We start from the raw sequence: 12,652 nt of genomic DNA, 5'->3' as shown, positions 1-12,652 counted from the left end.
GAAGGATGGGTCCTAGATCTGTTACCAAAGTGATAATCAGTCAAGCAGGGCTTGTGCCTTTTCTAAGAAACTTATCTGAGAAAATGTCTCAGATGAGCCCCTTCCTAATTCACATGACAATAAAGTGAGGAAGGGAGTGAAGCATGTTTAGGCTTGCAAGATTCTGTTACTATAGGTTTTTGTTTAGAGTAGTTTTAGACCTACATTTTCATTTCATTTTATTAAATTACATGGTGGGGATGCGGTGGCTTAGTGGCTAAGACGCTGAGCTTGTTGATCAAAAGATCGGCAGTTCAGCGGTTCAAATCCCTAGTGCTGCATAACGGGGTGAGCTCCCCGTTACTTGTCCCAGCTTCTGCCAATCTAGCAGTTCGAAAGCACGTAAAAAATGAAAGTAGAAAAATAGGGACCACCTTTGGTGTTTAGTCATGCTGGCCACATGACTATGGAGACGTCTTCAGACAGTGCTGGCTCTTCAGCTTTGAAACCGAGATGAGCACCACCTCCTAGAGTCGGGAACAACTACCACATATGTGTGAGAGGAAATTTTACCTTTACCTTACCTAGACCTACATGGCATTGGTTCTTGGTTTCTTGGTCTTGTCTACCTTGAGGGACTGACATCATCTTTGAAGTCAAGGTTTGATTGGAATTCTTCCAGTCTTGTGGGGAATTATTATTATAACAATGAAAAACCTTGCCTTGCACAAGAAAATTAAATACAAAAAAAATAAGGGATATTAGTTAGCAAGTACACTAACGTAATTGGTTGCTTGAACTCTCTCTGAATTCCCCTTTCAGTAGGGAAATTTTTCAATGATCAGAAATTCAAGTTTAACTAAGAAATTCATGGTTAAGTCCAACTATCATTCTCAGTCACCAAAGATGTCCCTAAAAGAAAAAAAGGTTTTGCAGTAGAGATTAAAGCATGATGATGGAGGTAATCCTCAAAAATTTAAAAGTAGGTTTAAATAATGTTCTAAGTTATAGTTTCTCAAATAACTCTTTTTTATGAACCTTTATTGCAGAAGAATGGTTTTTGTCTGCTGGGGACAATAACATACACTCCCCCCCAAGTGGTGAATGCTGGGATAGCACAATATACAAAAATAAATGCAGAAAATAATAATGTTGAGCAGGCACATTAACTTAGCAAAATATCATAGCAATTCTAAATTCACATTATACAACATTGCTCGCTGTGCTGGTGAAACAGCTTCCGTATATTGCAGACATTCAACCAAAGAATGAGCACATATATCTCCCAAAAATGGGCATTTAAAATTGATGGAAATCTAATTTATAATATTGACTTATAGGCGAATCATATCATAGCAAGGAAGCAGAGCAAGATAATTGCACTTACATTCTATTGGCAATTAAATAAGTAAACATTTCAGAGAGATGAAGCAAAATTAGCTAAGCATGCAAACATGATTCAAAGAGGGGCCCTTAGAGAATTAGAAATCATTAAATATGTAAAATTGGAAGAAGAAACGGATTGAAAGTATCTCTTCTTTAGTTGCATTACAAGGATGCAAAATACAAAACAAAATCCAATCAAAACCCCCAAAACAAAATTAGTCTCCAATGGAAAAAAGACCCTCCCCCCCCCGCCCTCCCGCAAGTCCTTTGATGCTGGGTATTGCAGGAAGGGAGGTACGAGGAATAATGAAGAAAGAATTCCGGGAGTATAGATTCCTAATGGGGTCATCCCAGTTGCTTAGATAAATCAACCAGACACTATATGAAGTAGGAAGGTGTTGGAGGTGGGTAGTCTCTTTACTTACAGTGTAAAATGCTTCATTTCATGCAGTGAAGGAAAAGGCATTTTAGAGGTCCCAGACCTCTAAAGAGAAAGCAACAGAAACCATGAAAGCATTGCTGTACGGTGGTTTTTATTATTTTATATCAGAACCAGCTCTTCACTGTCCAGTTCCTTTGGTCCTACCAGAAATTCTCAAGGGATGCTGAGATATTTTCTTCACTGTGTGATTAGACTTTTCTTGCATTGGAAAATGTATTAAGATCCATTAAGAACCTCCATAAGGTCTCACAACTCAGTCTGTTTAACAGTCGACGTGTTATCTTTCTGATTATGGTCAGGTGTTCTCTTGAAATGAGAACATCTGACCATACAATATTCTCTTTGGAATATTGTAGATCTTTCTTGGTTGAATTCTGCTTGGTGCTCCAGTCTTGACTTTATTTTTAATAGGCTTCTTTTTAGAATGGGTACTGAATGGCTTGCATAATTTTTTATCTACCTAGTAATGAAAGTTAATGAAACTTTTCTTATTTCCAATATAGCCACATTCCCGCATGTCCATTTTAAGGACAGCATCTTCCTTTGATATGAGTTTTCACATATACGTATTCATGTATTTATGTGATGAATTATACTTCCAGTTTATTTGATGATATAGATACCTTTTGCCTGGATGTATTTTTATTATCTACATGAGTATATAATGAATTACACAATGAATAGCACTACTCTGAGTTTCTAGAATAACTAAAAATAAAGTATTAAATAAATTGTGTTTACAGGGAGAAAAGGGCTTTCCTGGTTACCCTGGTCTACCTGGTCAGATGGGCTTCCATGGCCCAGAAGGTCCTCCTGGACCACAAGGACCTAAGGTATTTATAATCTACTATGATTACATATCAATAAGTGAATTACTGATGATTTAGATAATGCTGAAAAGTAAATGTTTCTACACTCATAGTTGATTGCCAAAGCCATGAGCCATGGAACCCCTATTTGGGCACAAGAGGATAAAGTCCTACCCCCCACCTTGAATGCCATTGAAACTTATCTAGTCTGGCCCAGGTACAAACTGATAGTCTGAGAAGATTCCTGTATTATAAGCTTGAGTAATAAAATAGCTGATAGAAAATATGTATAGCTTAGGGTTGAACTGTAGGCTACCAGTGATGATATTATCTAGTTTGGTAATGAAATGTCTGCAAGAAAACCAGCAAGCTCAAACAGCACCAAGGATCCCATAATAAAACAGTCAATTGAACTCTTCACATGTGGATCCGATTATTTGTTCCTAACATTGTTGATAACAGATGTACAAGAAACTTCACTTTCCATTCTGCCATTTCCATTTATATATGAGCTTGACAATGGACTTGAAGTCTAACTTTTCATTTCCAGGCTAGATACAGCAAAGAGAGTGTATAAGTACAATGCCCATTTTCAATTGTTCTACCCACTCTGTAAAGTGTACATGCTTAGCATTTAAAATACATCACACTTCTATAGATGTTTTCAAAAATGTGTTTCACTGAAATGTGGTATGAACTCTTAAATACTTTGTATAAATAAATGAATTTTGATTCTTTGGCTAGACTGAACAAATAATGAAAAAATGGGTACGTTTTTGCCACATTATTTAATCAGTACTGTCAATAGTAACCATTTAGCATAAATAACCTTATTTAACTGTGATCCATAAATTAGACTAATTCTATAGAAGACAAGCATTCTAAAATCTTACTGATTTCAATATTAGATGTTTGAACAACAATAACAAAAATTGCTTAATTTTTACCGTTTTCTCTCATTTGATGCATTGGCAGAGAGAAACTAGCATCCCAACTACTGGATCACTCGTTTTTCATGTCCTTAATCTTATATTTATATATATATATATATATTAATTTTGATTTATATGCTGCCCTTCTCCGGAGATTCAGGGTGGTTTACAAGGCATTGATATCCTTGATGTGACTCTTTACTGCTTTTCCTTCCAATAAAATGTGTGTTTTTGGAGTAAGGGAATGTATGTGTGTATGAGGGTTTTTTATCTCCCATCCACAAACACTTCAAGAAGGGAATATTTGAAATTCAGAGTTGAACTGTGGAATCCTTGATGCCTTCTGACCTTGGCTGATTTTTGCAGGTGTTTCATAACTCAACTAGAATAATATCTGCAAGGAATTTTGCATGTATTGGTCCTATTAATTGAGCATTTGCTCGGTTAATAAATGGATAAATTAAAGACAGAATTTTAAGTAGCTAGCTTATGAATGTACCACATGGACCATTTAACATCAGAAAGCAGATCTGGTATCAGTTAAAAGTTGCTGTATAGTTGTAAAACGCAGGAATTTTTCTGACTATGAAAATTTCATTTTATTACAGAACATTTTTGCATTGCTATTGCTTTTATATTGCCAATCTTTTTCACTGGTGTCTTTAAGTTTCACATAAGTCCTATAAGTAATCTTAGTTGAGGTAAAATAAATAGCATCCTAAGGGATTTAGAAAACAGACATGGATTTTTAATATTTAAATGTTAAATGACTTCGGTCATTCTAACTGGTAATTTTGGTCTTACAATACTTATCTGGCAAATGAGATTAAAATGGAACATTGAAAAAGCAGATGAATTACATATTTCAGCTTTCTGCATTAAGGTAATGTTTTAATCTAATTAATTCTACTTTCCTTTGTTTTCTAGGGTTTTTCAGTAGTAGGTCCTGCTGGAGCTAAAGGTTCAAGGGTTGGTATTTTATTATACTATATTAAAAATAATAATCGGCATTTAAAAATATTTGGGACAATATCAAAAGCCCATCCCTTGTAATGGGACATGCAATTAAATTGTAGTAGACTAAAACCTAAATGGACTAAAATGCTTCCAAAGGAAGATATGGTGGCTCTGAAAAAACAGCACTAATGACTATGGCAAAAAATAAAGAGCTGGTGAATAGATTGTCTCTTTGGAATCTTTCTGGATAAGAAGATGGGAGATCATCCACAGGCATTCCAAACAGTGGGTCTTTATCAGGTGACTGCAAAACAGCTGTTCCTGGAGGGTTTGATCCCGGGAGATGACGACCATTTTGTTTGCAACCTCAGTTGGCACCTTTTAAAGCAGGGCGGTCAAACTCGTGGCCTACAGGCCAGGTGTGGCCGCATCATGTGCTGGTCACGCCCACCCCCCAGTTTAGCAATACATCATGTGACAACAAAATGACGATGTGAGTTTGACACCCCTGTTTTAAAAGACACTAAGAAATTTTAATAATATTTGGAATGAATGAACTATCTGTTTAATATTCAGGTGGTCCTCAACTTATGACCACAATTGAGCCCAAAATTTCTGTTGCTAAGTGAGATAGTTCTTAAGTAATTTTTTTTCCCATTTTACAATCTTTCTTGCCACAAATGTGAAGCGAATCACTGTAGCTTTAGTGAATCTGGCTTCCTTGTTAAGTTTGCTTGTCAGAAGGTCATAAAAGGTGATTGCATGACCTCAAGTCATTGCAACTGTCTTAAATATGTGTCAGTTGCCAAGCATCTGAATTTTGATGTGACCATGTGGATGCTGTAATGATTGTAAGTGTGAAAAACAGTCATAAGTCACTTTTTTCAGTGTTGTTGTAACTTCAAATGGTCACTAAATGAACTGCTGTAGGTCGAAGACTACCTGTACTTTAAAATCACATCCAATGATTAAATTCTTAGTGCAATGTTTTGTTCTCGTCTTTCATTCTTTTATCCTTAGGGTAAGCCAGGAGTTCCTGGTTACTCTGGTCCTCCAGGTCTTCCAGTAAGTATAATAACATTTATTGAACCAATCTGGATATTTGCATTTAGTTAAACATCTTATGGGACACGGTGGCTCAGTGACTAAGGCACTGAGCTTGTCGATCAAAAGGTTGGCAATTCAGTGGTTCGAAACCCTAGTGCTGTGTCACAGGGTGAGCTCCCGTTACTTGTCCTAGCTTCTACCAACCTAGCAGTTTGAAAGCACATAAAAAATGTGGAAAAATATGGACCACCTTTGGTGGGAAGGTAACATAGTTCCGTGAACCTTTGGCATTTAATTCATGCCGGCCACATGACCATGGAGACATCTTCGGACAGTACTGGCTCTTTGGCTTTGAAACGGAGATGAGCACTGCCCCCTAGAGTCGGGAACGACTAACACATAGGTGCGAGGGACCCTTTACCTTTACCTAAGCTTACTTTGACAACCTTGTAAATACTTTCAGGGTGAACCCGGAAATGCTGGCCCTCATGGAGCTCCAGGTATACCAGGATGCAATGGAACAAAGGTAAGAATGAAACAGAAATTAATAGCATTACATTAAGATGCAAGTTGCAAAAATAAGAAAAACATTAGCTCTGATGCATTTGGAGTAGGATGTGCACATGGAGTAACAGAACATGTAACTGGAGTAACTAGAGACATTTGAGAGTGCCTTTCTTACCATCTTCTCTTTCTCTTTCATTCAGGGTGAGCCAGGTTTTCCAGGACTCTTGGGACATGGAGGACTTCCAGGATTACCAGTAAGTTTTGGTCAAATATGCCACTTAAGAAATTCATTGTTTTTTTAAGATATCTGTAAAAAAAGAAGCAGACATACTGCGAAGTCCGAAACTTAAAATTTTAAAAGAATTAAAATTTTATTTTACTAAGCTTTTGTCAGCTATCTGCTGACATCGTCAGAGTATTAAACTACCATTACAGAGATCTCTGCCTTTATATGCCATTAATCATTTAGCCCTTGCTGTGTAATAGGCCCTTCCAGCTGTCTCCCACTTGTAAGCAGCTGTGTTGTTTTTGCTATATATATCTTTATTTTCTTCCCGTATTTGTTAATCACCTAATCCTATCATACTAAACCTTGTATAACAAAGCAATACATAATCAAGAATATATAAAGAATAAGATAATAATCCAAGATACAGGAAGCAAAAATATGCAGATATGAACTGCTACGCATCAACTGGAGCCAAAAACTCATTGAAAAATAAAGGCTTTCACAATTTCTCTGAATATAAGAATATAAGAATGGAAGAGACTTCCTGAAACTCTAGAGCACAGGTGGGAGACTATGGCCCCTTTATGACTTGTGGACTTCAACTCCTAGAATTCCTGAGCCAACCATGAATGAAGTGAGGTGAACAGGTTCGGGGAACAAAGAGAGAATTGACAGAGGCCTTCATATTGTTCATAATACCGTTGTCAGGGATAATTGCAAGGTGCTTACTTCTGACCAGTCAGAAATATAGAATTAATTAGACAACTATTTATTTTTCTCATTTCTTATAGTTTTGTTGTTTCCAGTGGTCTTTTTCAGCAGTTAGAGATACTTGGCAATTTTGAATATTTCACCGGATATCCATGTCCCTATTTTAGAAATGTGCATTTCTTCTCTTTATATGATGGTTTTATAATGTATTTCTCTCTGTCTAGGGTTCTAAGGGCATCAAAGGAGAAAAGGTGAGATACTTATAAAAAGTGAAATAATGATCTACAGTAGCCTAGGAACATAGATATCCATTCTTAACTAGAATGAGTCCACAATAATGATATGAGCCTTATCCTTCCTTATTTGGGATTGACATTGCATGAAGTTGTAGTAAAGTTGGGGTTGAGTTGCATGTAGCTGTACTTTTTGTTGATGTACAATCCATGGTTTGTCACTTGCCCTTGGTCCCCGTACAGTAGTGGTGGGTTGCTACCGGTTCACCCCCGGTTCGTGCAAACTGGTAGTGGCGGTGGCAGGAGGCTCTGCCCACCCACCCAGACGTCATCAAAAACACTCTGTGCATGCGCAGAAGTGCCACACGCTCCCAATAGCGAACTGGTAGCGCCAGGTTTTGAAACCCACTACTGCCCTACAGACACTTGTTTTCATTTCCTTACCTTTGCCTCTTATATTACTGTATTCTGCTCAATGTTTTTTCAGTCTTGCTATCATTTTATCAGTATTATTTATTGCCTATTATGTCATACTTTCTCTGGAAGAAGAAATCAGTATTCATGGGAGTCAGTCCTAATTTTATGCCCATTGCAAAAAAAGACCTTGAAATAGAATAATTGAGCTGCTTTAGTCAATGGTTGGCTGGGAATTTGACTTTGGGTTTCCATGGTCTAACTACCAATTTCAATATGAGGGACTACCACATTACACTGATCATGTAAGAAAGTTCTGTTGGTGTGCTTGTATATTTTTTGCTCACTGATAAAATATGGGGGGGGAATAAACACAATATTTACAAAGTGCATTACATTTACATCGGTAAATATTATTTCTTTGTGGTAGTATCTGTTCACAAGAACAATCGTTTATCTCCCAAAGATTGCAGGCAGATTGTGAATGAAAGGAATAAGAGTGAACAAGGGAAATGATTAGATCTCTGGTTTTCGATTACCAATCAGAATAGAACAAGGGAATAGCAGAATAACATTGTTGGAAGAGACCTTGGAAGTCTTCTAGTCCAGGATAAGCTCAGGCAGGAAACCCTATACCAGTGATGGCTAACCTTTTTGCTGTTGCATGCCAAAAGCGGGGGGACCGGGAGGAGTTGCAGGCGCGCATGCCCACATCCATAATTCAATGCACCCCGCGCATGCCCATGCAACCTCCTCCCCGCACTCCCCCTACTTTTGGCATATGATGTTACGCTGGGCCCAGTAGGCTCATTTTTCGCCTTTCCCAGGCTCCAGAGGCTTTCTTGGAGCCTGGGGAGGGCGAATATGGCCTTCCCCACCCCCCTGGAAGCCCTCCAGAGGCCGGAAATGGCCCATTTCCCGATTTTTGGTGGGACCGGAAGGCCCGTTTCCTGACTTCCAATGGGACCGGAAAGCCCGAAAATCAGCTGGCTGGCACGCGCATGCATGCTGGAGCTGAGCTAGGGCAACTTGCATGCCCACCGATACGGCTCCACGTGCCACCTGTGGCACGCATGCCATAGGTTCGCCATCACGGCCCTATACCATTTCAGACATATGGTTGTCCAATATCTTCTTAAAAACTTCCAGTGTTGGAGCACCCACAACTTCTGGAGGCAAGTTGTTCAACTGATTAATTATTCTAACTGTCAGGAAATTTCTCCTTAGTACTAGGTTGGTTCTCTCCTTGATTAGCTTAGTTAGTCAATCATTAGTTAGTTAATCATTCTTTCATATCATCTAATTACCATTAAACAGTTAATCAAAATATGTTTGCTACATTTAATTCTGCCATTCTGATCCCTCCCCCCCATTTAATTCTTAAGGGAACTTCTGAAAATGGATTCAATAAAGGTTACAGTTCTTCTAAAGGTAATCCTGGATTGCCAGGAGTGCCTGGATCTCAGGTAAGCTTGAAATATATCTTCTGAAAAATAATTGTATTTAAAAAAATGAAGAAATATATTCAGTTTAATTTGAATTGGAAATCACAGAATCTTTAATTAAATTAGAATCATATTATATCATGCAAATCAGGATTTCTAAAGTTGGGAGCTATTGGATTTATTAATTATGTATTCAAAAAAAGAGTGTCACTTTTGTAGGCCCAAAGGAAGGAAGAAAGAGAAGGTATGGTCCCTAGTCTAAAAATGCTTTGCCATTGTAGGTGATCACTAGACTATCTAATTATAATGATGGCAATTTTATATACTACCAGTCTTCAACCTCATACGTTCAGAAATTTGGCACTCCAATTCTGAAAATATTTTTCACTTTAAATAAAACTTCAGAATCAGTAGGTATGAATACAATAACCACACATAACATCAAGCTGTTCTATGTTAATTGGGGTTTTCCAAGTTTACTTAGTACATCAGATGTAAACATATTACATTACACTTAGTGCTGTTTGCACTCCCAGTTTTAAATCTGGTTTCTTTCATTTTAAAAAATATTTCTTCTTTTGCTTTTGATGCTTCTATAGGCTAGGTTCAAAAGATTGGATATTACGGTCTTGGTTAAAAAGTTCTTTTCTTCTCAGGAGGAAAGTTTTCATTCAGTAAAAAAAAATTCAGTAAATCTGCTTCTATAAGTATAAAGGAACTTTAGGATCAATGTCAATGTCAGTCCTTATATGTTATAATTTAAAATCCTATTACTATGCAATAAATAAACTATTCCTTAGTGGAATGATAAATTCACTACATGTATTAATTATGTTGAATATATGTTAATGGGGAAAAAAAAACAAGAATATTAATGACAGATATAAATATTATTTTTTTCTTAAAGGGTAAGCCGGGACTTCAAGGATTTCCTGGGACAATTGGACCTCAAGGCCCTTCAGGTTTTCCAGTAAGAAATTTTAAATAGTTTGTAGAATTTTAAATAAATGTTAGCTTTTATTCTACTTGGAAGCTGAATTAAATATTTTGTTATCTTGGAGATACATTTTTATACCTTTATTTATATACCTTTACATAGCTTTTATACAAAGCTTCATTTGTATGTTAAAGCATAGCCAATTTTTCTCATACCTTCTTCCTTTCTTATCAGCTCCTGTCCCATTTGCCTGGGAACTCTTTCTTGTTTGGGGAACTATTTTTTATTTTGTCTTCTTCAAAGTCTTTTTATAGTATCTCACTACAAACTGCATAAACAAAATCTTCCTAAGCAAACTGTTTTACTTTTAAATCTACTTTGAGTGGTTCTTGAGAATTTCATCATTTTCACATAAATTCACACATGTTGCTCTATATTAGGTGTGATATTATATATTAATCCATTATATGCTAATGACAATGTATTAGCATGTTTTTATTAAATGCATATACTGCTACATCTTGCAATTCTTGAAGGTTCACAATAATGAAAAATATTTGAAATTTTCCAATTGATGGTAAATTTAAATTAAATTAAGACACATGACATAACCTAGTCTACATCAAAAATCACTCCAAGATATATTAGAATAATTCCCTTTCCACTAGTTTCTGGAAGGTTATTAAGAATGAGGCCAATCTCATTTCCAGGAAGAAGCCATTCCAGAGACCTAGAGCTATAAAAGAGAAACTTGTCTTTGGGTCTCAGCCCTCTTCACTTCTGAAATATTTCTTGGGGAAGGAACCTAGATGCCAATCTATATAGAACTTTATAGATTAAAAGCAGAATCTTGAATCCGTCTGATACCAGTGTAGGGTTCACAATTGGTGCTGCATTTTATCTGATTTCTGATAAAATATGAAGTGCCAAGTGATGTTCAAAAGTCCCATATAGATTGCGTTCCAGTAGTCTAAATCGAGACTACTGGATCTAGACTACTGGAAGAGTACATGAATCACTGAAGTAAGTAGCTCCAAGTAGACCCACAGCTGGGCAATTTCCTGGCTTTTGACTCTGCCTGTTCTTCCAGCAGTGGCTTTTGGTCCAGAGAGCATATTTAATGATAGATTAATACAAGTTCATCAATTAATGTGGTAATAGATAGGACCCATATTCTAATACTTATAGTATATTATTGTACAGAAAATATTAACATTTACAATTTTTCTTATTTTCTATTTTCAAATAGCAAATATTCTCGTAATGCATTTATAACAAAAAACCCACTTTTATTTGTGTTTTGTACATTTTAGGGCACAGTAGGAAGAAGAGGACCTCAAGGGCCCAAGGTATTGTTAGAGTTATGATATAAATGAACAATACAAATAATTATCCTAGCATCATTTACTCATGGTGTCACTGTTGTTTTAGACTTTTGAATGCATTTTAAATGAAGGTTTTGCTTTCTAGGGTATCATGGGTATTGATGTTATTGGATCCAGAGGAATAAAGGTAAGTATACATAATTCTATCACTCTTACTATAATTAAATTAACATATTTCTATTTTATTTAGCTTTCCCACTAACTGAGCGTTTATCAATATAATTAATTAACTCTTCTTCTTGCAATCAATTTAGTTTCTTCTACAACATTATAAATCTGTACAGTTTACGACTACAACTGAGCTCCAATTTTGTTGCTAAGCAAGACAGTTGTTGAGTTTTACCCTGTTTTAGGAATGACCTTCCTTGCCACATTTGTTATGTGAAACACTGCATTTCCTAAGTTAGTGTTATATGAACCTGGGGCACTGCAACTATCATCCCAATTTTGATTACATGGACCATGAGGATGTTGTAATGGTTGTGTGAAAAACAGTCATAATCTACTTTTTTTATGTGTCGTAACTTTGAACAGTCACTAAATGAATGGTTGTAAGTAGAGGGCTATCTGTATCGCATTATTTGAAAGCATTTATCAAAAGAAGGGGAACAGACGAGGCAGAGCAGGCCTGGGCAGTTATTTTTAATGAAATCCGTCAGTCTGCAGCTAGTGTGCAGTCAGTTCCAGAATATCCCACAGCCCACTAAAGGGGCAAAGGGAGTTTTAGAAATGAGGTAGAAATTACATTCTTCTGATATTGTACTTCTACTGTAGAGGAATGGTGGATAGAAATCATTCAAGAGTTTAGATTGTATGTTCAAATAAATGGCTTTTGATTTGAACACCAGCTACAATAAAATAAACTTTTACTATAAAATTAATGTAGGATTATTCCTGACATAAATTAATACCATTACCAAGATATTTCTAGTAACAAATTGTAAAAGGAAAAAAAAATAGTTTTATATATAAACTCAAAAATACATGCATCAAAGAAACTTCTGAAAAGTATGTTAAACTACCATACATAGCTAGATAAAATATCTCTCTGGTTTAAACTTAAATCCTTATCATTCTTTTGCCAAGTCAGTAAGCTATTTTATAGAGAATTAATTTTGAAGAACCTTGGAGCAACTGTCTAATTAAACTGGATTTGTGTAAATTAACTTTCTTTGAAATATATATTTTAATCACTACAACTGCAGGATAAGATTAGTTGTGATTTATTTAATGCAGTCA

General features: G+C 36.2%; 1 protein-coding gene across 1 annotated transcript in view; it reads left to right on the top strand.

Moving 5' to 3' along the window:
- The window catches only part of COL4A3 (collagen type IV alpha 3 chain), a 67,859-nt gene that overhangs the window by 12,892 nt on the left and 42,315 nt on the right, over positions 1-12,652 (top strand). The window contains exons 3-12 of the mRNA XM_034439360.2: positions 2,551-2,640; positions 4,476-4,517; positions 5,526-5,570; positions 6,016-6,078; positions 6,260-6,313; positions 7,224-7,250; positions 9,032-9,112; positions 9,999-10,061; positions 11,342-11,377; positions 11,499-11,540. Of these exons, the coding sequence (XP_034295251.2) occupies positions 2,551-2,640; positions 4,476-4,517; positions 5,526-5,570; positions 6,016-6,078; positions 6,260-6,313; positions 7,224-7,250; positions 9,032-9,112; positions 9,999-10,061; positions 11,342-11,377; positions 11,499-11,540 (543 nt within the window). The remainder of the gene's footprint in view (positions 1-2,550; positions 2,641-4,475; positions 4,518-5,525; positions 5,571-6,015; positions 6,079-6,259; positions 6,314-7,223; positions 7,251-9,031; positions 9,113-9,998; positions 10,062-11,341; positions 11,378-11,498; positions 11,541-12,652) is intronic.

Source organism: Pantherophis guttatus, chromosome 6, assembly GCF_059756535.1.
Source record: "Pantherophis guttatus breed Tessera chromosome 6, ASM5975653v1, whole genome shotgun sequence".
In the NCBI taxonomy this organism is placed as follows: domain Eukaryota; kingdom Metazoa; phylum Chordata; class Lepidosauria; order Squamata; family Colubridae; genus Pantherophis; species Pantherophis guttatus.
This window is presented reverse-complemented; position numbering and strand designations above follow the sequence as displayed.